The sequence below is a fragment of the Salmo salar genome, chromosome ssa20, assembly GCF_905237065.1.
Source record: "Salmo salar chromosome ssa20, Ssal_v3.1, whole genome shotgun sequence".
NCBI lineage: Eukaryota > Metazoa > Chordata > Actinopteri > Salmoniformes > Salmonidae > Salmo > Salmo salar.
The window spans coordinates 30,316,991-30,342,148 of NC_059461.1; the positions used below are offsets into that span (position 1 = coordinate 30,316,991).

General features: G+C 42.9%; 1 protein-coding gene across 2 annotated transcripts; it reads right to left on the bottom strand.

Annotated features, from left to right (window-relative positions):
• Positions 1-843: 843 nt before the first annotated feature.
• Positions 844-24,199, bottom strand: rab3c (RAB3C, member RAS oncogene family). Of its 2 annotated transcripts, none has more exons than XM_014161410.2 (5): positions 24,005-24,199; positions 21,497-21,721; positions 12,754-12,872; positions 5,952-6,076; positions 844-5,656 (listed from the first exon to the last, which is right to left on the bottom strand). In XM_014161410.2, the coding sequence occupies exons 1-5, from the start codon at positions 24,020-24,022 to the stop codon at positions 5,466-5,468; spliced, it is 678 nt and encodes a 225-aa protein (XP_014016885.1). In that variant the 5' UTR covers positions 24,023-24,199; the 3' UTR covers positions 844-5,465. The 2 variants fall into 2 exon arrangements, with proteins under 2 accessions (XP_014016885.1, XP_014016886.1); XM_014161411.2 differs by lacking the exon at positions 24,005-24,199 and adding an exon at positions 23,391-23,536.
• Between the last annotated feature and the right edge of the window lie 959 nt (positions 24,200-25,158).

Sequence of the window (25,158 nt, forward strand, 5' to 3'; positions counted from 1 at the left end):
TCAACCCATACCCTAGCCTCAAACACAACCATAACTTTAACCCTAGTTTCATGTTCACATCCCTGTTCAACCCATACCCTAGCCTCAAACACAACCATAACTTTAACTCTAGTTTCATGTTCACATCCCTGTTCAACCCATACCCTAGCCTCAATCACAACCCTAACTTTAACCCTAGCTTCATGTTCACATCCCTGTTCAACCCATACCCTAGCCTCAATCACAACCCTAATCCTTTCCTTGACCTCAACCCATAGTCATATCCATAACCCTATGCTGGGCATAGAATCATATTTTTTTCAGTTTGCCAAGGTTAGGTGATACAGGACACGGGCAGCAAAACCAGTCGAATTCTTCTTGAATGGGTAGAACTTAACTTCCCCAGTTTGTCCCTTAGCAAGGCATACTTTCTCTAGAAATAGAGTGATCACACTGACAAGCTGAACACTGATCTCAAGAGGTAGCCAATGGATCTCCACACACAAACACACCGACAAGCTGAACACCGATCTCAAGAGGTAGCCAATGGATCTCCACACACAAACACACTGACAAGCTGAACACTGATCTCAAGAGGTAGCCAATGGATCTCCACACACAAACACACCGACAAGCTGAACACCGATCTCAAGAGGTAGCCAATGGATCTCCACACACAAACACACCGACAAGCTGAACACCGATCTCAAGAGGTAGCCAATGGATCTCCACACACAAACACACCGACAAGCTGAACACCGATCTCAAGAGGTAGCCAATGGATCTCCACACACAAATCAAAATCAAATCAAAATCAAATCAAATCACACAATCAAATCACACAAACACAATACACACATGACATGAGTACAATTTGTTTATTTCCTATCATCTCAAAAACATAGTTTGTACATTGCTTGCACTTAAAGGTACAAATAATATATCCAGTTTAATATCAGTCCACACTTTAATGAGGTGACCAGAGCGTGAGTGTACTATAGTTTAATGTGAAGCCTCTTCAAGTTCTTTAAAAGCACTTCATAAGTACAATGAATAATTATTATTATTATTGTTATTCATTATTATCATCATAAGCCTTCATCAGTAGTGACATGTTGAAGTGGCTTTTCACCTGCCAGTGGCGGTCATGAATATACATGATCACAGATGAAGAAGTAGATGGCAGGGGATTTGAATGGAGCGATGTTAGTAGTCTCAAACTCAGCAGGATAATGCCTATTATTGATGTACAGGTAAATAATAATGTCTCACACAGACATCATGTTTGAGTTGAGATATTTCCCTTTTTTATCACATAGACTTAATATCAGTACGGCATATGGCATATACTAATTTCCCTGACTATCTTTCACAACACTACATTTTCACGTATAGTACGAGTTCACCAACAGTTAGCTAACAGGAACAGTATATAGTAAGTAGTACATGAATACATCAGTAGAAAATGTCAACACATACAATAAGTAACACATACACACACACACACACACACACACACACACACACACACACACACACTACTTCACCTCGAATCCCAGATAAAGCACATATTTAGTGTGTGTGTGATGCTTGCAGTGCCATACAGTACAACAAGAACATTAGAACAGTCACTCTACTGCAGGTATAATGTACTAGGAGGACTATGTACAGGAAATAATTCATCAAATATTGCACTTGTTGGCCCATTGCACCCCACAGACAAAGCTATGAGGGTGCACTTAAACATAGACAATATACACCTTTATAGATAGAAATATAGATAATTCAATGTCTTCATGCAACTTTTCTTTTCTGAACCTTCATTTTTCTATGCAGAAACTCTAGACGGTGCAAAACAAACTACAGCCAGTTTTTTGGCACAATTATATAGTTTTACTATTCTGTTTCTAGGTAATTTGAAGCTAAAGGATCAATGTAACTATTCACTTAATATGTAGATGAGATTATCTTTACTGGGATTTACAGGACATTCTCGATGTAAAGGACAATTTGCTTCAGCCAAGGATGGAGAGACAATAATAACATGATCCCTAAGCTGGTCAGGGATGTGGAAAAGGTGCACTAGTTTCTTATAAAAGGGAACCCATATACTGTAGCAGGTATATGGATGTGTTGTCTGTTTCATAGAATATTGCTGTTTATCCAGTCAGACAGACTATCTATCATGGCTTCAGTATCCATCTGTCATAACATATCATATCTTGGCTGTGTTTAATTTGTGAATTATATGTTTTCATTTCTCTTGAGAAGTGGAAATGAGCAGGTTGGTATTTATTGACATAAATCATGTACTGGAGGCAGCTCTGCAGAGTGGTCACTAGGTGGCACAGCCACAAACTCAAATTCAGCCACAAACACAACTTAGGTTATTGGCTATTTCATAGCACACTTGTATTATTCTTATTAAGGCTAGGAAAAGAGGATCTATTCAGTTTTGCAGAAATGCAGACACTCATCAGATCACACATCAGGACTACTACTACAAAACACATGTACAGTATAATACAGTACTCACATAGACACAATGCATGTATAGTATATTCATGAAATATGAAAGAAATGTGGCAGGTGAGCACAAAGGAGAAGAGGCCATGTTGGAAATACTAAAAGGCCACATTTGTTTTTATCCAAGGTAGATGATTGAAAGTACTCACACAGCCACACTCATTCATTTTTCCTAAAACACACAGGCACACGGTCACGCACGCACGCACACACAAACTGCAAACAGAAATCAACTACTACCTACCAGTTTGTATACAGTACACTTAATAATATAGTTTGGCTGTGGCAGAAGACTATGTAACAACAATACATACAAAATAAAAGAAATACATAAATAGAAGGATAAATAAATTAAAGCACTGATTATAACTGTGTGTCCGGCAAGTTTTACGATGGACAGTAAAAACAGTGACAGCTATAGGTTCTCCTCACAGAATTAGAATTGATAACAAGTCTTTGAAGCCAGCTGGAAAGCTACTGTGCAGTACGTGCATTGACCACACATTGAATTCGAAAAGCCTTTACAAGTATCATTTTTGTGAATATTGTATGGTAAGCTAAAGAGAATAATGTATGTTTGTAATGTCCTATTATCAGCCACACTATAATAGGCCTACATCGACTCAGACTTATATTGACCCTCTGTGTTTCCAGGTAAAGGTGTGAAGTGTGTATCTGTTCCTCAACAGAGCTATGGAGAGGGACATACATTGATTGCTAGCCTGGTCACAGATTTGTGCTCTTGCCAACACCACAATTCCATAAAGAGTTGGCAAGAGAGCAGAAACAAACTGGCACCAAAGCTAGTTGATTGCCATTGATGTTCAATGATAAAAGCGGTCGGATAAAACAGCACACTGTAAAGAAGTTGCTGTGAATTTGACAGTAACTTACAGGCAGCTCAGTGGCAAGTCTAATTCTGTATTTCATATTACAGTACACCTACTATTATATAAATACGGTATCAAAGCAAGTACTTGGTAATGACGCATACAGTACAATACCGTAAAATGTACTATATTATACTGAAAAAAAGTTAATTCTACCGTAATCAGAATGAATGGATGAATGAAATTCATTGAGGGGAGGGGTTTGTACTTTACAGTATTTTACTGTAATTACAAGGGAGTGGTGCAAGCAAGTTGGCTGCTATGTAAAGTGTTTGCACATTATATCATATTAATTAATATTTGATGTTTTGTATCATTTGCACATCTAGAGGCCTTTACCAAGGTTTCCAAACTGACAGCGACTACAGGGCAAAACAGACCAAAAGGACCTGACAAAATGCTCAACCATTTAAGGTTTGACTTGCTGCCACTCTAATCTGTCCCCTATACATTATGAATGAATGGGTCACTATCACCACATAGCAGTCAAATTGGTACAGCATTCTCACTTGCAGGTGCAAGCCTCAAAATATGTTAAAGGGAAAATTACCTTTTTGTATGTTTTTCATTTGTTCACCGATGATACAGTCCCATATTTTATTGCATGTCAGCAATCAAGTTTTCAAGATATAGAACTTTCAAAATACCAAAAGTGTCACAGTATGATGCATTTTCAATATCTTGAAAACTTGATTGCTGACATGCAGAACATTTAGGGACTGATTCAACAGTGGACTAATGAAACAAAAACAAAAATATCATTTTTGAGTGGCACAACAATACCATGCACCCATTAGTGGTCAAAAGGTTTTTGGCCCTCCAAAGATACGGTATGGTGCTGTATTTTGTGGGGTGGAATTACAGTACCATTTGAAACAAAGCAATTACTTCTCCGACCACAACATTTTCCCACAATGTACCATAATAAGCAGTATGTTGTAGTAAAACGTTTCAGAGTATTTTTACTAATGATAATACTCAAAATGACTGTATAAATTACACTTTTCTGTTACAGTGCAGGATATAGAAAGACAAGTGTGCACAACTCCAGTCCACTAGGGATGAAGTCCTGCTGGTTTTCCTTCCATCCTGGCACTTAATTTATCAACTACTGTCACTGATTGGCCAGACAGTGCACCTACAGCAGCTACACTGGTCAATCTCTGACGAAAAGGCAAGGAGGAAAGTCAGCCTTCACAGCAGCCATCCAGGACTTTAGTTGTGCTCCCCTGCTTTAAAGGCCCAGTACAGTAAAACGTGATTTCCTGTGTTTTATATATATTTCCATACTATTAGGTTGGAATAATACTGTGACAGTGAAAATTACGATAATGCCCTTTTAGTGAAAGAGCAGTTTGAAAAGGCCACCTGAAATTTCAGCCTGTTTTGGTGGAATGGAGTTCTGGCTTGCCTGTTGACAACACCAGGCGTTAAATTAGTTAATAGACCAATAAGAAAGAGAGTTCCAAACCTCTCTGCCAATAACAGCTAGTTTTCAGTTGTCCCCTCCCCACTCAGACCACTCCCAGAGAGCACTAGCAAAATTCTTGCTTGAGAAATTGCTCTTTGCTAAGAAGCAATTTTTGTTTATTTTTTACCATTTTAATTGAAAACAATAACAGTAAGATATTTTATTGTTACCCAGAAATTATATGATGTTAACATAAAAAAAATGTCAGCATTGTACCTTTAAGATTATGTCTGTATCCAAAATAGCACCCTATTCCCTACATAGTGAACTACTTTTCACAAGAGCACTATGTGGGCCCTGCTCAAAAGTAATGCATTATATAAGGCAGGGGTTCTTAAACTTTTTCAGCTCGAGACCCAAATAAAAATCACCATCATCCCATGAACCAAATCGTCCTCCAACGACTCATATTAAGAAGAAATTGTGTGTGATTATAGATGTATTCTATAATGCGACTCAAATCTCACATGCCCAGGCCCCATTTTGGGTCCCGACCCATAGTTTAAGAAACTCTGAAATAGGTAATAGGATGTAATTTGGGATGCAGTCTACATCTAAGGGACTGGGTATCTTGGCAACACAGTAACTGGGAGGAGCCACTAACAGTTGCAGGCGGGCTGCTGGAGGGGCGGGGCGTTGTCTGTCAGTTTGGTGCTGGGTGTTCCCATGGTAACGGCGGTGTCAGTGTCCAGGCTTTCGGACATCCTGTCACAGATGATGTCAACGAGGCGCTCGAAGGTCTGCTTGACGTTGATGTTGTCCTTGGCACTTGTCTCAAAGAACTCAAAACCTGTGAAAGGATAGAGAGAGAGAGAATAATATATTGTTGATGATGTTTACAAGTAGTAAATTATCCACATTCAGAAATCTCTTGACGTTATGTCTTAGTGGAAATGTAAGGCTGTCAAATACTGTAGGTCATGCTTACAATAAGCCCATGTAGGCATGTAGGCACTGGTGCTGCGAATCAGTATGAGCTGATGCATTATAGATCTTCGTATCTGACTGTTGATGATTCAATGTGTTCATTCTTTTATCTCTGCTTATATAAAGTGTCCCTGATCAATGAAATGACAGCAGCTCACCCAGTTGTTCTGCCAGTTGTCTCCCACTGTCTGCAGCCACCACCCTCTCCTCCTGCATGTCACATTTGTTCCCAGCCAACACCACCTGGGCGTTGTCCCACGAATAGGTCTTAATCTGGGTGGACCTGCACACACACACACACACACACACACACACACACACACACACACACACACACACACACACACACACACACACACACACACACACACACACACACACACACACGAAAAAAAACAGGAACTAAAACTCAAAACAGAGCACTGCATCTATCTACTAGAAGCTATAGGTGATAAGCTGATACAGTGAAAACAACACACCTCCTATATCATCAGATCAGGATGATGAGGTGCTACAGTAGGACTGGAATCTGCTAAATAGATTTTGGGAGAAACATTTCAGGAACACATTTCCCCTGTGGCCACACAGAAAGCAGGCCAGAGCACCAGCGGAACACAATAATGTACTGTGATGTCAGTACTACTCAGTCCAGACCAGACTGGTCATAGGAGTTGAGATATAGGTCAATTCACACCTGGCTGTTGACTGCTATAACAAAATGACATCCCAGTCAAAAACAGCTTTTCTGAACCGGGGTTTGCGTTAAATGTTTACATATAATTGACCTCTAGGTTAGCCTATATTTAGTGTCAAAATGATTACCGATGTCTATGTTTATCTCTCACAATTATTAGTTCTGTGTTTCAATTATCAATAACCAGGAGAGGAGAGAAGAGGAGAGGTGCAGCAGCGTCTATTTCTGTGAAGAGCATAGGCGTGCCTTCGTCACTATTAGGAGACAACTGCGTCATACACAGGAAATTAGTTTGTGTCAGGACCGGAGCTCATTCACATAAAGCCTGGCAGGGAAGGAGCCGTTGCCATGGAAACAGTGTGTCTTTGCCCTAAACCTTGTAACCAGGAAGAATAATAGAGAATGGAATAAAAACCTACCATTAGAAGAAGTATGTTTAGGTTGTTGGATAGAATGATAAAGCATTGTTGTGCTCTGTCTGCTCTACGCTCTAGAGCAGTGGTTAGCAAATGTTTTATTGTCCCGTACCCCTTCAAACATTCAACCTCCAGCTGCGTACCCCCTCTAGCACCAGGGTCAGCTCACTCTCAAATATTGTTTTTGCCATCATTGTAAGCCTGCCACACACACACTATAAGATACATTTATTAAACATAAGTATAAGTGTGAGTTTTTGTCACAACCCGGCTCGTTGGGAAGTGACAAAGAGCTCTTATAGGACCAGGGCACAAATAATAATAATCAATAATTTTGCTCTTTATTTAGCCATCTTAAATATAAAACCTTATTTGTTCATCAAAAATTGTGAATATCTCACCACATGTTAATGAGAAGGGTGTGCTTGAAAGGATACACATAACTCTGCAATGTTGGGTTGTATTAAAGAGTCTCAGTCGTTTTCCATACACAGTCTGTGCCAGTATTTAGTTTCATGCTAGTGAGGGCCGAGAATCCACTCTCACATAGGTACGTGGTTGCAAAGGGTCTTAACAGCGCAATTTGCCAAGGCAGGATACTCTGAGCACAGCCCAATCCAGAAATCTGGCAGTGGCTTCTGATTAAATTATATTTTGACAGAACCGCTTGTTGCAATTTCAATGAGGCTCTCTTGTTCAGATATCGGTAAGTGGACTGGAGGCAGGGCATGAAAGGGACAACGAATCCAGTTGTTTGTGTCATCCGTTTCGGGAAAGTAACTACGTAATTGCGCACCCAACTCGCTATATCACATTTGACATTGTCCGTCAGCTTAAGTTCATTTGCACAAAAAACATCATACCTTGATGGAAAGACCTGTGTGTTGTCCTTGTTAATGCAGACAGAGAAGAGCTCCAACTTCTTAACCACAGCCTCAGTTTCGTACTGCACATTGAATATAGTTGCGGAGAGTTCCTGTAATCCTAGATTCAGATCATTCAGGCGAGAAAAAACATCACCCAGATAGGCCAGTCATGTGAGAAACTCGTCACCACGCAAGCGGTCAGACAAGTGAAAATTATGGTCAGTAAAGAAAACTTTAAGCTCGTCTCTCAATTAAAAAAACGTCAATACTTTGCCCCTTGATAACTTCTTATGGCTGGAATCCCGTTAGCGGGATCGATATGACAACAGCCAGTGAAAGTGCAGGGCGCCAAATTCAAAACAACAAAAATCTCATAATTAAAATTCCTCAAACATACAAGTATTATACACCATTTTAAAGCTTTACTTCTTGTTAATCCAGCCACAGTGTCTGATTTCAAAAAGGCTTTACGGCGAAAGCAAACCATATGATTATGTTAGGTCAGCGCCTAGTCACAAAAAAACACAGCCATTTTCCAGCCAAAGAGAGGAGTCACAAAAAGCAGAAATAGAGATAAAATGAATCACTGACCTTTGATGATCTTCATCAGATGACACTCATAGGACTTCATGTTACACAATACATGTATGTTTTGTTCGATAAAGTTCATATTTATATCCAAAAATCTCAGTTTACATTGGCGCGTTATGTTCAGTAATGTTTTGCCTCCAAAACATCCAGTGATTTTGCAGAGAGCCACGTCAATTTACAGAAATACTCATCATTAATGTTCATGAAAATACAAGTGTTATGCATGGAACTTTAGATAAACTTCTCCTTAATTAATGCAACCGCTGTGTCAGATTTAAAAAAAGCTTTACCAAAAAGCTTTTTCAGCAAACCATGCAATAATCTGAGAACGGCGCTCAGACACAAAAACATTCCATACAATATATCCGCCATGTTGGAGTCAACATAGTTAGAAATAGCATTATAAATATTCACTTACCTTTGATGATCTTCATCAGAATGCACTCCCAGGAATCCCAGTTCCACAATAAATGTTTGTTTTGTTCGATAAAGTCCATCCTTTATGTCCAAATACCTCCTTTTTGTTCGCGCCTTCAGTTCACAAATCCAAATTCACGACGCACAGGTCAGACGAAAACAAAAGAAATTCCATTACAGTTCGTAGAAACATGTCCAACGATGTATAGAATCAATCTTTAGGATGTTTTTATCATAAATCTGCAATAAAGTTTCAACCGGAGAAATCCTTTGTCTTCAGAAATGCAATGGAACTGAGCTACCTCTCACATGAGCGCGCATGGCTGAGGCTCATGCCCTGCTGGCAGTCCTTTCACTCAATGAGCTCTTATTCTCCCCCACTTCACAGTAGAAGCCTCAAACAAGGTTCTAAAGACTGTTGACATCTAGTGGAAGCCTTGGGAAGTGCAAAATGACCCCACAGACACTGTAGTTTGGATAGGCAATCACTTGAAAAACTACAAACCACTTCCTGTTTGGATTGTTTCTCAGGTTTTTGCCTGCCATATGAGTTTTGTTATACTCACAGACATCATTCAAACAGTTTTAGAAACTTCAGAGTGTTTTCTATCCAAATCTACTAATAATATGCATATCTTAGCTTCTTGGTGTGAGTAGCAGGCAGTTTACTCTGGGCACGTCAGTCATCAAAGCTACTCAATACTGCCACCATCCATAAGAAGGTAACCACCGCACTTCTGTATGTTGTAAAAGCGTTACATGGTCGCTTCCCATATCATTGCATTGTGCAGAAACTACACGAGAGATCAGGGGCCTTGATTTAACAAAGGTAACCATTTTCACTGTAGTGTCCAAATGTCTTTCAATCTGTCAGGTATTCCCTTGGCAGCAAGAGCCTCTCGGTGGATGCTGCAGTGTACCCAAGTGGCGGCAGGAGCAACTGCTTGCATGTGCTTTACCACTCCACTATGTCTCCCTGTTATGGCTTTTGTGCCATCAGTACAGATATCAACACATCTTGACCACCAAAGTCCATTTGATGTCACAAAGCTGTCCAGTACTTTAAAAATATCCTCTCCTGTTGTCCTGGTTTCCAGTGGTTTTCAGAAGAGGATATCTTCCTTAATTGACCTCCCATAAACGTAACGGACATATACCAGGAGCTGTGCCACGCACGCCACGTCTTTTGACTCATCCAGCTGTAACGCATAGAATTCACTGGATTGTTTGCGAAGCAGTAATTGTTTCAAAACATCTCCTGCCATATCACTGATGCGTCGTGAAACAGTGTTGTTTGATGAAGGCATTGTCTGTATAGTTTTTTTGGCCTTTTCCCCCAGGATTGTCCCAGCCATATCCGCTGCAGCAGGAATAATTAAGTCCTCCACAATTGTATGGGGCTTGCCTGTCCTAGCCACTTGGTAGCTCACCATATAAGATGCTTCTAGCCCCTTCTTATTAATGGTATCTGTTGCTTTTATACATGTCTTACTACTCAAAAGTCGTCTTAATTCTCGCTCAAAAAACTCCTGTGGCTTATTTTTCCAATTGGCATGTTTTGTTTCTAAATGTCAGCGCAAGAGTGAAGGTTTCATTGAGTTGTGAGATAGTACCTTTGCACATATAACACACTGTGGCTGAGGAGAGGCACAACTCCCAATATAAGTGAACCCCAAATCAATGTAGTTCTCATCATATTTGCGCCTCTTCGATGGTCCAATGTCCCTGTCTGTTGTTCGTCGCTTTCCCGGGTAAGGGGACAGTAGCTCTTCAGCTGCATCAGATTCACAACTGTCAGTGTCCATGCTAGCTGGGCTAACAACAAATGTAGAATTACTGATGCTAGCATTGGATGTGCTCATGGAAGCAGAACAACTTGTGTTGTCGACAGGTGCAGGTGTAGTACTGCTAGTAGTAGCAGTACTACCAGTAGAGCTGGTATGTGTCTCTATGGACGTGGGCCCTACTTTTTTGAACCATTTATCAATTTTCAAGCAAATGGAATGAGTAGCAGCTACGTTTGGCTACATACGGACCGTTAGTGGAATTCCCGCGAGAGAGTAACGGTTAATGTGATTGGATGTTAATTATTTGACTAGGCTACCTGTATTTGACATTGTGTTGTTATTTCGCTGAACACTGGATGATTTAATTATATTTTTGGCAGTGAAACGAGGCTACTCTGGCGATAAAAAACCTCACCCAAATGTATAGCCCCGTTGGAATATATAAATGGACTGTTTGAAAATGTGAAGAAATAAATAAAAACCGTGAATCACATTTTTATTTGGTGTACCCCCGACGGCATTGCGTACCCCAGTTTGGGAATACCTGGTCTAGAGAAAAAGCTCACTGATTTGAACAGCTCCAGGATAATACCAGTCATTAGCTACTGTAACTATACTAAACAAAAATATAAACGCATGTAAAATGTTGGTCCCATGTTTCATGAGCTGAAATAAAAGATCCCATACGCACAAAAAGCTTATTTTCACTCAAATGTTGGGCACACATTTGTTTACATCCCTGTTAGTGAGCATTTCTCCTTTGCCAAGATAATCCATCTACCTGACAGATGTGGCATATCAACAAGCTGATTAACCAGTATGATTATTACACAGGTGTACCTTGTGCTGGGGACAATAAAAGGCCACTCTAAAATGTGCAGTTTTGTCACACAACACAATGCCATAGATATCGCAAGTTTTGAGGGAGCGAGCAATTGGCATGCTGATTGCAGGAATGTCCTCCAGAGCTGTTGCCAGATAATTTAATGTTAATTTATCTACCATAAGCTGACTCCAACGCTGTTTTAGAGAACTTGGCAGTACATCCAACAGGCCTCACAACCGCAGACCATGTATAGCCATGCCAGCTCAGGACCTCCACATCCGGCTTCTTCACCTGCGGGATCGTTGGAGACCAGCCACCTGGACAGCTGGTGAAACTGAGGAGTATTTCTGTCTGTAATAAATAGCTTTTCTGGGGAAAAACTCATTCTGATTGGCTGGGACTGGCTCCCCAGTGGGTGGATCTATGCCCTCCCAGGCCCACCCAAGCTTGCGCCCCTGCCCAGTCATGTGACATCCATAGATCAGATTTCCTTATATGAACTGTAACTTAGTAAAATTGTTGAAATTGTTGCGTCTTTATATTTTTATATTTTTGTTCATATTACATGTACACAACCACAGTGAACAGAGATGTTTAACCAGTCTCATTTCTACACATTATGCCCCACACACAATGCCAACACTCTTTTTGTTTCACCTTGAGACAGTTCATAGTTTTGTCAAGTGCATCCATCAAAACATTCTGGTAGACTTTATCCCAGAAACCTATTGTTTGTGACTGATGAAATAGACTCCTCTTGTGTTCTTATTTCTAGTCCTGAATAAATCATGTTGAATCCAGGGTACAGGAAACACACAGTACAGGTTAGTGTAGGTATTCCGTATTCAGATGGAGATAGCTTGTGTGGTTTACAAAGACAGCGATTCATGACTTTGCCCGACCTTCCCAGGGACCCCTACACAGGTGGGCTAGTGGCTCTCTGACAACAGGCGCTCTAATCAATACGCTTAGATAAGGAGATACAGAAAGGGATGAAGGTCAGCTATTTGGGTCAGTTTCTTCACAGGGAGAAATCTTATACTCATCCTGTCTCAATACAACCCAACAACAACACACCTCTTCTGTTGTCCTTGTCCATAAAGATATGTAGTCTTTCTGAGAATGTGGTTAAGATAAACAGTACTTAATCCATAACATAACATGACATCTGAAGTTGCTTCCTTCCCTTGTGTATTTCATGATGCATGATGTACTGACACAACATTGCAGTCTTACCAACGTGCTGATGAAAGATGTATTGCTGGTACGTATTGGTTTTCGATGAGAAAGGAAACGTATGCTATTCGCCACTCATTTTCCTCCTAGAGAGGGTGAAAATGTTTTGTACCCCAGTAAAACTCACCAGTCCTGCACACAATGGAAGGACTCCTCGTTGGTGATGTCATACATAAGGATGAAGCCCATGGCTCCGCGGTAGTACGCAGTGGTGATGGTCCGGTACCGCTCCTGTCCCGCCGTGTCCTGGAGAGATACAGAACATTATTATTGCTGGTCACAAACAAATGCACGTGCATGCACACACATACACACACACACACACACAGTCACACAGATAACTAACAGTTAGTCACAGAGAAAGTCTCCCATCCTTCATGTGTGTATTTATTCTGGACAGGTTTGGCTGGTTGTGATTATCATATGCATAATGCATCGCTGACTGGTTTGGCTGGCTGTGATTATCATGTATGCTGTATCGCTGATAGGAAGGTCATTATCTATTCACAGATTCTAGAGGTTCAAGTCTCCCCAGTAAAGCCACTGTGGTGGCTGAGGCCTACTGGAAGTGCCATACTGTATTATGTAATGTCTATGGGCTTACAGTAAACATATTGTATAGGGGCTATTGATTGTCATAGCTGGTACTCTAGATAGCATATCAGTCATGTAGCAGACTGTCTGATTCATCAAAAGGAAAATGGCAAACGGACATTTTGTCTGATTTCCAACTCATGTTTGAAGTAGGTCGTTGGAGGGGATAAAATCCCACTGTCCTTTTGCGAAAACACTAAAACTATCTGTCATCTGTATTCTGTAGGGGATTCTAAGCCAAAACAGTGCTGGGTTACATTAGCTACAGAGAGGCCTGCTCTGCTCTGTGAATATGGCTATAATTGTGTCTGTGTGGTAGCCAGGGGACATCTCTGACCTTCAAAAGCACACACAGCTCAAAGGCTGCCTCCCTCCATCTCCTTCATACAGCAGCTGGGCTGAGCAATGGAAACCCACAATAATACACACTAACACATTGATGTACTGTATGTGCACCTGCATATACACAGTCATGAGGGTGTACAGGTGTGTGTGTGTTATTTTTTGTACAATACAATATGCACAGTAGGCCTATATAATTACTGAGTCCTATATAATGTTTTGAAAGGAAATCATTTGCGCCTTTTTCACACATTGTGCTAATGGTTCTCTTGTTTGGCAGACTGTGACATTACATTAAACATGAATCTAGACAATGCTTTGACTGCTGACTTTCCTCTTGGCTGATACTGTGGACATACTGTATGCATCCACACACTTCATTACACTATCGATTCAGGGCAAAGTGCTTGACGATTACCTTTTTTATCTATGGGTTATTTGAGTGGGCAGCTTTGCTTGCTCTTAGCTAAAGGACACAGCAAGACAGAAAAATCCTGCTGAGTCCAGTGAACAGGAGTTCCATTAGAAACTAACTGACTGAGTTTGTTTATGCATCACCATGGACCACAGTGTGAATAAGCCCAAGAAATTGACAGAACATTTAGTACAGTCAGTGCAGAGTGACAGTAGGGATTGAATCTTACTGGTCAATTCTGGTATACTGTGGCTCGTCAGGAATAGTACAGTACTCAGACATGATTATGATAATACATAAAACTATAACCAGTATGTCATAAAATAAGTTGTACTCATCCTTGAAAATGTCGTACTGGAGAGAAGAGGACCAAGGCGCAGCGAGACTGTGAATACTCATACTTTAATAGACTCCAGTAAGGCATCCACAGGAAAACAATAACACGACAATAACAGTCTGACTAGGCACACGGCTAAGCACAGAACAATTCCCCACAACCCCAAAGACAAACACACACACCTATATAGGACTTCCAATCAAAGGCAACTATACACACCTGCCTTCAATTGGAAGTCCCAATCATCCACCCAACATTTAACCAACACAAACATGCCACGTCCTGACCACAAAACTAAAACACTAGCTCCATCTGCTGGTCAGGACGTGACAGTACCCCCCCCCTCAAGGTGCAGACCCCGGAATGCACCTACCAACAAAAAACCCCAACACAAAACCCATAAACAATAACCCTAAAACAATAAGGGAGGGAAGGGAGGGTGGCTGCCGTCACCGACGGCACTGTGCTACACCCTCCCTCCCCAACCCACCTATCCTGGAGGTGGCTCAGGTGCAGGGCGTGGACCTTGCTCCACCGTCGGCGTAGCCCACTTCGGTGGCGCTGCTAGCTGCGCCGGGCAGATGGGCCACTTGGGCTGACCCTGGCAGACGGACCACTCGGGCTGGGCCGGGGGACAGGAGGGCCCCTCGGGCTGGGCCGGGGGACAGGAGGGCCCCTCGGGCTGGGCCGGGGGACAGGAGGGCCCCTCGGGCTGGGCCGGGGGACAGGAGGGCCCCTCGGGCTGGGCCGGGGGACAGGAGGGCCCCTCGAGCTGGGACGGTCAGGGCAGTCTGGCCACTCGGGACGGTCAGGGCAGTCTGGCCACTCGGGACGGTCAGGGCAGTCTGGCCACTCGGGACGGTCAGGGCAGTCTGGCCACTCCGGCAGGTCAGGGCAGTCTGGCCACTCCGGCAGGTCAGGGCAGTCTGGCCACTCCGGCAGGTCAGGGCAGTCTGGCCACTCCGGCAGGTCAGGGCAGTCTGGCCACTCTGGCAGTTCAGCGTTGACTGGCGGGCAGCTCTGACGACTGTTGACTGGCGGGCAGCTCTGGTGACGACTGTTGACTGGCGGGCAGCTCTGGTGACGACTGTTGACTGGCGGGCAGCTCTGGTGACGACTGTTGACTGGCGGGCAGCTCTGGTGACGACTGTTGACTGGCGGGCAGCTCTGGTGACGACTGTTGACTGGCGGGCAGCTCTGGTGACGACTGTTGACTGGCGGGCAGCTCTGGTGACGACTGTTGACTGGCGGGCAGCTCTGGTGACGACTGTTGACTGGCGGGCAGCTCTGGTGACGACTGTTGACTGGCGGGCAGCTCTTGCCCCGTCAAACAGCCCTTGTGCCCCCCCCTAAAAAATTATTGGGGGTGCCTCTCGGTCTCCCTTACCTCGCCAGCCTTCTTCCGCTGCTTGGTCCTTTGTTGGTGGGGAATTCTGTCATAAAATAAGTTGTACTCATCCTTGAAAATGTCGTACTGGAGAGAAGAGGACCAAGGCGCAGCGAGACTGAATACTCATACTTTAATAGACTCCAGTAAGGCATCCACAGGAAAACAATAACACGACAATAACAGTCTGACTAGGCACACGGCTAAGCACAGAACAATTCCCCACAACCCCAAAGACAAACACACACACCTATATAGGACTTCCAATCAAAGGCAACTATACACACCTGCCTTCAATTGGAAGTCCCAATCATCCACCCAACATTTAACCAACACAAACATGCCACGTCCTGACCCCAAAACTAAAACACTAGCTCCATCTGCTGGTCAGGACGTGACACAGTAAACGTAAATGTATTTGGAAATGACTATGACACACTATTACACATGTGATTAATATTGTAATACCAACAAGGACATCATCCATTATTATTAAATGACTACTGAAGGAACAGTTCTCTCAAAAAGCCCAATTAGACATCCTAGAGCTATTCATTTGAATGCTCTCTCTGTCAATTCTGCCTCTGTTAGAACCTGCTTGTCTTTCCTTAACTGACAAAAAACAATTACCCTTATTACTCGTCATTTAAACTGTTTACATTCAACCATGCTTTTCTGCTTCCTGTTAAAGTGAATTCCGGAACTCCAATTTGAGCAGCAGCAGCTGAAAAATGAGCTCCTACAAATATTGAAATTTACATGGTTTTTAGAGTGAAGTACATCGGAAAAAAGCAAAAGAAAACTGCAAGACTGAATAGGAGAAAAAACAAGCAACAAACAAAGAAGATAGGCTTTTGAAAAATAACTATTTTTCATAAAATTGTAGTTATCTTAGCTAGCTGAATTGTTTACCAGTTGCTAAGCAGTTGCTAGGGACTCTTTTGGAAGAAGCTAGCTAGCTAACGAAGAACAACAAAGAATATCTAGTTAACAGAAGAAAAGAAAGAGAAAATCTGGACAGAAGAAAAAGGATATCAAAGTGAAACAGTTCTCTAAAGACACAAGAGACAATAATACAAGAAACAACACTTCTGTAGCTTGTCAACTATGTGTCTGTCTATCCCTGTTCTCTCCTCTCTGCACAGGCCATACAAACGCTTCACACCGTGTGGCCGCTGCCACTCTAACCTGGTGGTCCCAGCGCGCACGACCCACGTGGAGTTCCAGGTCTCCGGCAGCCTCTGGAACTGCCGGTCTGCAGCCAACAAGGCTGAGTTCATCTCAGCCTATGCTACCCTCCAGTCCCTAGACTTCCTGGCGCTGACGGAAACATGGATTACCACAGATAACACTGCTACTCCTACTGCTCTCTCTTCGTCTGCCCACGTGTTCTCGCATACCCCTAGAGCATCGAGCCAACGGGGTGGTGGCACTGGAATCCTCATCTCTCCCAAGTGGACATTCTCTCTTTCTCCCCTGACCCATCTGTCTATCTCCTCATTTGAATTCCATGCTGTCACAGTTACCAGCCCTTTCAAGCTTAACATCCTTATCATTTATCGCCCTCCAGGTTCCCTTGGAGAGTTCATCAATGAGCTTGACGCCTTGATAAGTTCCTTTCCTGAGGATGGCTCACCTCTCACAGTTCTGGGTGACTTTAACCTCCCCACGTCTACCTTTGACTCATTCCTCTCTGCCTCCTTCTTTCCACTCCTCTCCTCTTTTGACCTCACGCTCTCACCTTCCCCCCCTACTCACAAGGCAGGCAATACGCTTGACCTCATTTTTACTAGATGCTGTTCTTCCACTAATCTCATTGCAACTCCCCTCCAAATCTCCGACCACTACCTTGTATCCTTTTCCCTCTCGCTCTCATCCAACACTTCTCACTCTGCCCCTACTCGGATGGTATTGCGCCGTCCCAACCTTCGCTCTCTCTCTCCCGCTACTCTCTCCTCTTCCATCCTATCATCTCTTCCCTCTGCGCAAACCTTCTCCACCTATCTCCAGATTCTGCCTCCTCAACCCTCCTCTCCTCCCTTTCTGCATCCTTTGATTTTCTCTGTCCCCTATCCTCCAGGCCGGCTCGGTCCTCCCCTCCTGCTCCGTGGCTCGACGACTCACTACGAGCTCACAGAACAGGGCTCCGGGCAGCCGAGCGGAAATGGAGGAAAACTCGCCTCCCTGCGGACCTGGCATCCTTTCACTCCCTCCTCTCTACATTCTCCTCTTCTGTCTCTGCTGCTAAAGCCACTTTCTACCACTCTAAATTCCAAGCATCTGCCTCTAACCCTAGGAAGCTCTTTGCTACCTTCTCCTCCCTCCTGAATCCTCCTCCCCCTCCCCCCCCTCCTCCCTCTCTGCGGATGACTTCGTCAACCATTTTGAAAAGAAGGTTGACGATATCCGATCCTCGTTTGCTAAGTCAAACGACATCGCTGGTCCTGCTCACACTGCCCTACCCTGTGCTTTGACCTCTTTCTCCCCTCTCTCTCCAGATGAAATCTCGCGTCTTGTGACGGCCGGCCGCCCAACAACCTGCCCACTTGACCCTATCCCCTCCTCTCTTCTCCAGACCATTTCCGGAGACCTTCTCCCCTTCCTCACCTCGCTCATCAACTCATCCTTGACCGCTGGCTACGTCCCTTCCGTCTTCAAGAGAGCGAGAGTTGCACCCCTTCTGAAAAAAACCTACACTCGATCCCTCCGATGTCAACAACTACAGACCAGTATCCCTTCTTTCTTTTCTCTCCAAAACTCTTGAACGTGCCGTCCTTGGCCAGCTCTCCTGCTATCTCTCTCAGAATGACCTTCTTGATCCTAATCAGTCAGGTTTCAAGACTGGGCATTCAACTGAGACTGCTCTTCTCTGTGTCACGGAGGCTCTCCGCACTGCTAAAGCTAACTCTCTCTCCTCTGCTCTCATCCTTCTAGACCTTTCTGCTGCCTTTGATACTGTGAACCATCAGATCCTCCTCTCCACCCTCTCCGAGTTGGGCATCTCCGGCGCGGCCCACGCTTGGATTGCGTCCTACCTGACAGGTCGCTCCTACCAGGTGGCGTGGCGAGAATCTGTCTCCGCACCATGCGCTCTCACCACTGGTGTCCCCCAGGGCTCTGTTCTAGGCCCTCTCCTATTCTCGCTATACACCAAGTCACTTGGCTCTGTCATATCCTCACAAGGTCTCTCCTATCATTGCTATGCAGACGACACACAATTAATCTTCTCCTTTCCCCCTTCTGATAACCAGGCGGCGAATCGCATCTCTGCATGTCTGTCAGACATATCAGTGTGGATGACGGATCACCAGCTCAAGCTGAACCTCGGCAAGACGGAGCTGCTCTTCCTCCCGGGGAAGGACTGCCCATTCCATGATCTCGCCATCACGGTTGACAACTCCCTTGTCCCCTCCTCCCAGAGTGCTAAGAACCTTGGCGTGATCCTGGACAACACCCGGTCGTTCTCCACTAACATCAAGGCGGTGACCCGATCCTGTAGGTTCATGCTCTACAACATTCGCAGAGTACGACCCTGCCTCACACAGGAAGCGGCGCAGGTCCAAATCCAGGCACTTGTCATCACCCGTCTGGATTACTGCAACTCGCTGTTGGCTGGGCTCCCTGCCTGTGCCATTAAACCCCTACAACTCATCCAGAACGCCGCAGCCCGTCTGGTGTTCAACCTTCCCAAGTTCTCTCACGTCACCCCGCTCCTCCGCTCTCTCCACTGGCTTCCAGTTGAAGCTCGCATCCGCTACAAGACCATGGTGATTGCCTATGGAGCTGTGAAGGGAACGGCACCTCCATACCTTCAGGCTCTGATCAGGCCCTACACCCAAACAAGGGCACTGCGTTCATCCACCTCTGGCCTGCTGGCCCCCCTACCTCTGAGGAAGCACAGTTCCCGCTCAGCCCAGTCAAAACTGTTCGCTGCTCTGGCACCCCAATGGTGGAACATGCTCCCTCACAACGCCAGGACAGCGGAGTCAATCACCACCTTCCGGAGACACCTGAAACCCCACCTCTTTAAGGAATACCTAGGATAGGATAAAGTAATCCTTCTAACCCCCCCCCTTAAAAGATTTAGATGCACTATTGTAAAGTGGTTGTTCCACTGGATATCATAAGGTGAATGCACCAATTTGTAAGTCGCTCTGGTTAAGAGCGTCTGCTAAATGACTTAAATGTAAATGTAAAGTCTGTGTGATTTGTGTCCCATGCAAATCAGCTGATTAACTGCTATAGTCCTGTCTGGGACCAATTAATTGGTGGAACAGACAGTAAATATGACAGCGAACAGCATTGCCTCTCTAAGAGAGAGAAAGAGTGGGTGTTTGGAGGAAGCAGGCTTTAAACTGAAGCCTTAGCTGCCTCAGAGCTGCTCAGTAACAAACTCTCCATCTCCGAACCTCCTAATTAAAAGAGCCTTAGGCGAAGTCGGCCAACCACAGGAGGAGAACACACAGTATGAGAGGAGTGTTATTCAGTGATGATGTCCTTCAGCTAAGGGTTACTAGCATCCTGCAAACGATGACACATCCACCTGTCTCTGTTCTATACATTGCCCTGTCTCGCATTCAATCACTCTAGGCCTTGTTCATGCAGATGAGCGGCACAAGCCACCTCAAATGTAATTGTGACTGGATCCTAGTTGGCTCATAGAAATCTATAACAATGTAGAAGGAATGGACAAAAAGGTTTGAAGCAGCAAACAACAATGTTTGTTAAGTTTAACTACAAGTGTGTTTTCTTAAAACAAATTACTCAGGAGAAATAGAGGGAATGAATGCTTGGCCAACCATGAGCCATCTAGTTACAACCAGTCACAGTCCTAGATAGTTATTGATCAAGAGTAGGGGACAGGGGAAGGGGCCTGGCTATGGATTGATAGTCTAATGTGGTTTTACAGACCAGGGTCATTCGGTTAAAAGAAAGGGAGATTGGAGAGACCCTCCTTAACAATTAGTAAAGGCTTTTGTTTCATGTTCAATAGAACCTCCATTAGCCCACTGTTAGGTTAGTCCTCCAAAAACTCCTTAAGAGGCTAGAATACAAATGACATGAGAAGACACAGATTATTTCAATAGTTACGAGCCCCTTGGGAATGAATGAGAGTGCATAATTGTAATGATGAGATAGACTGACAATGTCTGAAATAGATTGACTACTCTAGGCTGATGCCGAGCCCCTGTAGGAGAAGAATGAATTTGCCTCTAGAGGCTGATTTATGGTCTCGTATGTATTTTTTCCCTCTAATGGTTAATGTTAGGGTTGGGGTAATGTAAACTAGATCTGTGCCTGCGGACAACTTCTAACAGGAGCTAGTTCCTATGACTACCGTAGGTCAGGATGTCTCCTCATATGCATACTACTTATAAGCTAGCGGCAATACGCTGGTGATATCAAAATAGATTTCAATGAGAGATACAAAATATTGAGTTTCTCCATGATGTCATGTGAAAAAGTAAGTTGGTGTGTGGTTGCAAAGGCAGAATCAACTTGAAACGCTCAGCACTGGTTAATGGCTTTTCTGGCCATTGTTAAACTGTTTTGAATGTAGCCATTTTACAGCACTGGTAATCTACTAAAACTGGCATTGACATTTTGAGCTTAATACTGTTGAGTATTTAGATAAAATTATCAAAATTACTGTTCCTTAACCAAGGCAAGATAAGATCAATATTGCAGTTGAATGAATAGCTCATATTTGTGCACACTGTGGTTGAAAAGCTATACTTAAATTAGACATTATCTATTACAATAGTAAGTACACTGGACTTTAGAGACAGACTTACCCAGATCTGCAATTTAATCCTCTTGTCATTCTTGTAGACAGTCTTGACTTTGAAGTCGATGCCCACAGTGCTGACGAAGGCTGAGGTGAAGGCGTCGTCAGCGTAGCGGAAAAGGAAGGAGGTTTTACCCACGCTGCTGTTCCCAATGATCAGCAGCTTGAACATGTAGTCGAAGTTCTGGTCCCCGCCCTCCTTCCCTTGAGTGGTCCCCTGAGTGGCAGCCATCTGGTAATATCAGGAGTCGCAGTGTAAAAGGTCATGACAAACTTAAAATCAACTCATTGGAATTAGAAATGGTACTATTTAAGGTTTAGAAATGTTGCATGGAGGAGGTACGTCAAGGACGTGTAAAAGAAGAATAAATTATTAAAATAATCACACACAGACACACACATACCCAGCCTGGTTTCATAGACTAGACGTAACATAGTAAATGTAAATCCTGTGACACTCAAATTAATATGATGTTACGTTTGGTATGGTTACATAGGACAGATGGTTACTTAAGGCAAAAACAAAAGTAGTGTGGTTGGTCATATAACGCAAATGTCTAGCATCCCAAAGGTTGTGAGTTTGAATCTCATCAGGATAAACTTTAACATTTTAGCTAATTATCAACTTTTCAACTACTTACTACTTTTTAGCTACTCTGCAACTACTTAGCATGTTAGCTAAACCTTTCCCTAACCTAACCTAAGATAACCCTTCCCCTAACCTTTACCCTTTAACCTAACTCCTAACCTTAATCCTAACCTTAACCCTAACCTCTAAACCTAACCCCTAGCCTAGCTATATTAGCCAGCTAGCTAACGTTAGCCACCTAGTAACATATCATACGTTTTGTAAATTGTTTACATATTCTACCTTTTGCAAATTTGTAACATATTGTACATTTGGCAAATTCGTAACATATAATACTAATTGTAATTCGTAACATATAATACTAATTGTAATTCGTAACATATCATACGAAATGGGTGGTGAACAACCACAAAATTAATACATACCATACAAAACGTAACATATCATACGAAATGGAGTGTCTCTGATTAACGTAAAGAATAATATGAAATGCTCTGAGACCAGATTGACACACCAGTCGCTCAGTTAGGTGTTAAAAGCACAGACTGTGTGTCTGATGGCAGATGGCTGTGTGGAATAAACCAGAAGAGCACTATACACCCTTGGGAATTGAAGAGTCCACCTGTGTTCTACATCCTCACATCTATGTGCCTGCCAATGAATCAGTCAGATCCTTCACAAGGTGTTTGATCAATTAGGCTTGGATTTATCAAGGGGTATGCCAATCAATTCAACAATCCAATTACTGACTCTAGCAAATACAAAATGTGGAATGTTTAATCTTTCTTGCAACATTTGTCATCATTTGTCAGCATTCTATAAAAATACAACTAGGCTACAGCAGACATCTTTGTTCCTAATAGCCTTAATGTTTTCACTGTGCCTCAGCAATCTGCCATGTCAAGCATGTGCCTGTTCTGTTTGTTCTGTTACACGGAGAAGGATGCTTTCGGTTTTACATCAAGCAAGTCTACAATTGCACTATTAACAACACTGTACAATGTTTCGTAAACAAAATGTAATTTTACCTTATGCAATAAGCTATACAAGGACACATCATTTTAGGTGTTTAATGCGCTAATTTCCATTTAAAAATATTATGATGACGACGAAAATACACTCTTCCATTTTGCTACACAGATGTAGTCCTCTTAAATTGGATAAAACCTCACAGAATGTTGGATAATCGCAAATACACTGTAATCTATAGCAGCCGCCCTAGGTCAATCAAGTTCTTTCCGGAATTATATCACAGTCTAGAAAAATTGACATGATGTAGAAAACATATCTGACGACATTATAGGAAACAAACCTCATTCGAAGGCTTCGTGTCAGTCAGTGGCTTTTCCTAGTTTATATATCAGGCTGTTGTTATATAAATTCTTACTGTAGGAGACGGTTCTGTTTGAGCCGAGACAATTTCAGCACCTCGGAGCTGTCCCCGTGTTTTCCCGAAGCTGAACCGTTGGAAAGCGTAGTAAGCACGTTCAACGACGTCAAAGTTCACAATATGGGGCTTGTAGTCTTTATAATGCAAAAAGCGCCCCAGGAGATTGGAATATTAAAGCGATGTGACTACATCATTCAGCATACAACACAGTCACTTTGACAACAGCTGTAGGCCTGCATTACTCTTGATAAGCTCAAGAAAACCATTTAAAACTGCATGAAGACTGCATAAACTTTTTTTAAAATATTTTTGTGACCATTTTCATTTAACTAATGAAATGTTTTGGCAACTATAACATTTCCTCTGTGGCATTATCAAAAACTATGCTTGCTTTTAGAATAAACAATATTACATTTTACAAATGTGCGTTTAGTCTACTACATTAATTTGTTCAATGTAATGATGATGTGTATTTGGAGTCCTGTATAGCCTAATTAAACCTGGATACTAAACAGATAGATGCTGGAAGATCTTACCTTTCCGTATAAATCCATGTAGGCTGTGCTACCCAATAATAAATAAATAAAACAAAATGTATTCTGATATGAGCCAAATGTTAATGAAAACAGTAAACCTCGACCGATATTACAACCTTCTTTCTGAAATGAATTATTTGTGAAGTCAATAATGGCTACTCGTTCTGAGCATCACTGCCGTCAGTCTCTCAGCCCCCGCCCAGAAATCCTGCTCCGCTTCAGAGAACAGTAAACAGAACAGGAGGTGCTGGTGCACGTGATTGATAGCCTCTCTCTGTCAGCGGCGTGCGGGGGTTAAGCAGATGGAGTCAAGAGGTGCAACAATGTGTCAGTTACAATTATGCCTTTATCATCATTATGGAAAATAGATAAAATCATAATGGAAAAATTATATAGGGGTAGGCCTATACAGCAAAATACAGCAAATTCAAAAATCTAGGTATGGCCTTTATGAGATTTGCAATATTGACTTTAAACCATGGATGGGGGATGTTAGAAAATGTGGGAAATATTGTGCCAATGTCACACCAACTTGGATAGTAATTATAGTAAATAGTCATTTACAACATTAACAATGTCTACACTGTATTTCTGATCAATTTGATGTTATTTTAATGGACAACAAATGTGCTGTTCTTTCAAAAACAAGGACATTTCTAAGTGACCCCAAACTTTTGAACGGTAGTGTATATATGGATGTCGATTAAGGCAGCCCCCGCACCTCTCTGATTCAGAGGGGTTGGGTTAAATGCGGAAGACACATTTCAGTTGAAGGCATTCAGTTGTACAACTGACTAGGTGTCCCCCTTTCCATTTCCAATATAAAATAATATGTCATCATAGTCAACAGCCCCTCCACATTTCATTCAGCCCATATATCCTCTGTGCCAGGCTCCCATGGCTACTGTTCTAGACAACTGGACCGCACCTGTTCTCTGTTGCTATTTCTAGTCTGACTCGCCTGAGTGTCAGTCTGTTTGTGCTTTCATGCCACCTCCCTGTCACTCATGGCCATGACAAACAATGCCAGCAATGGAGTTGGCAAGAGTACAAACCATTCTGGGACCAGGCTATCCCATGGTTACTATTGTGATCAACTAGACCACACCTAATCTATGTTGCTATTTCTTACAGTCCTGAGGAGAACAAAATGC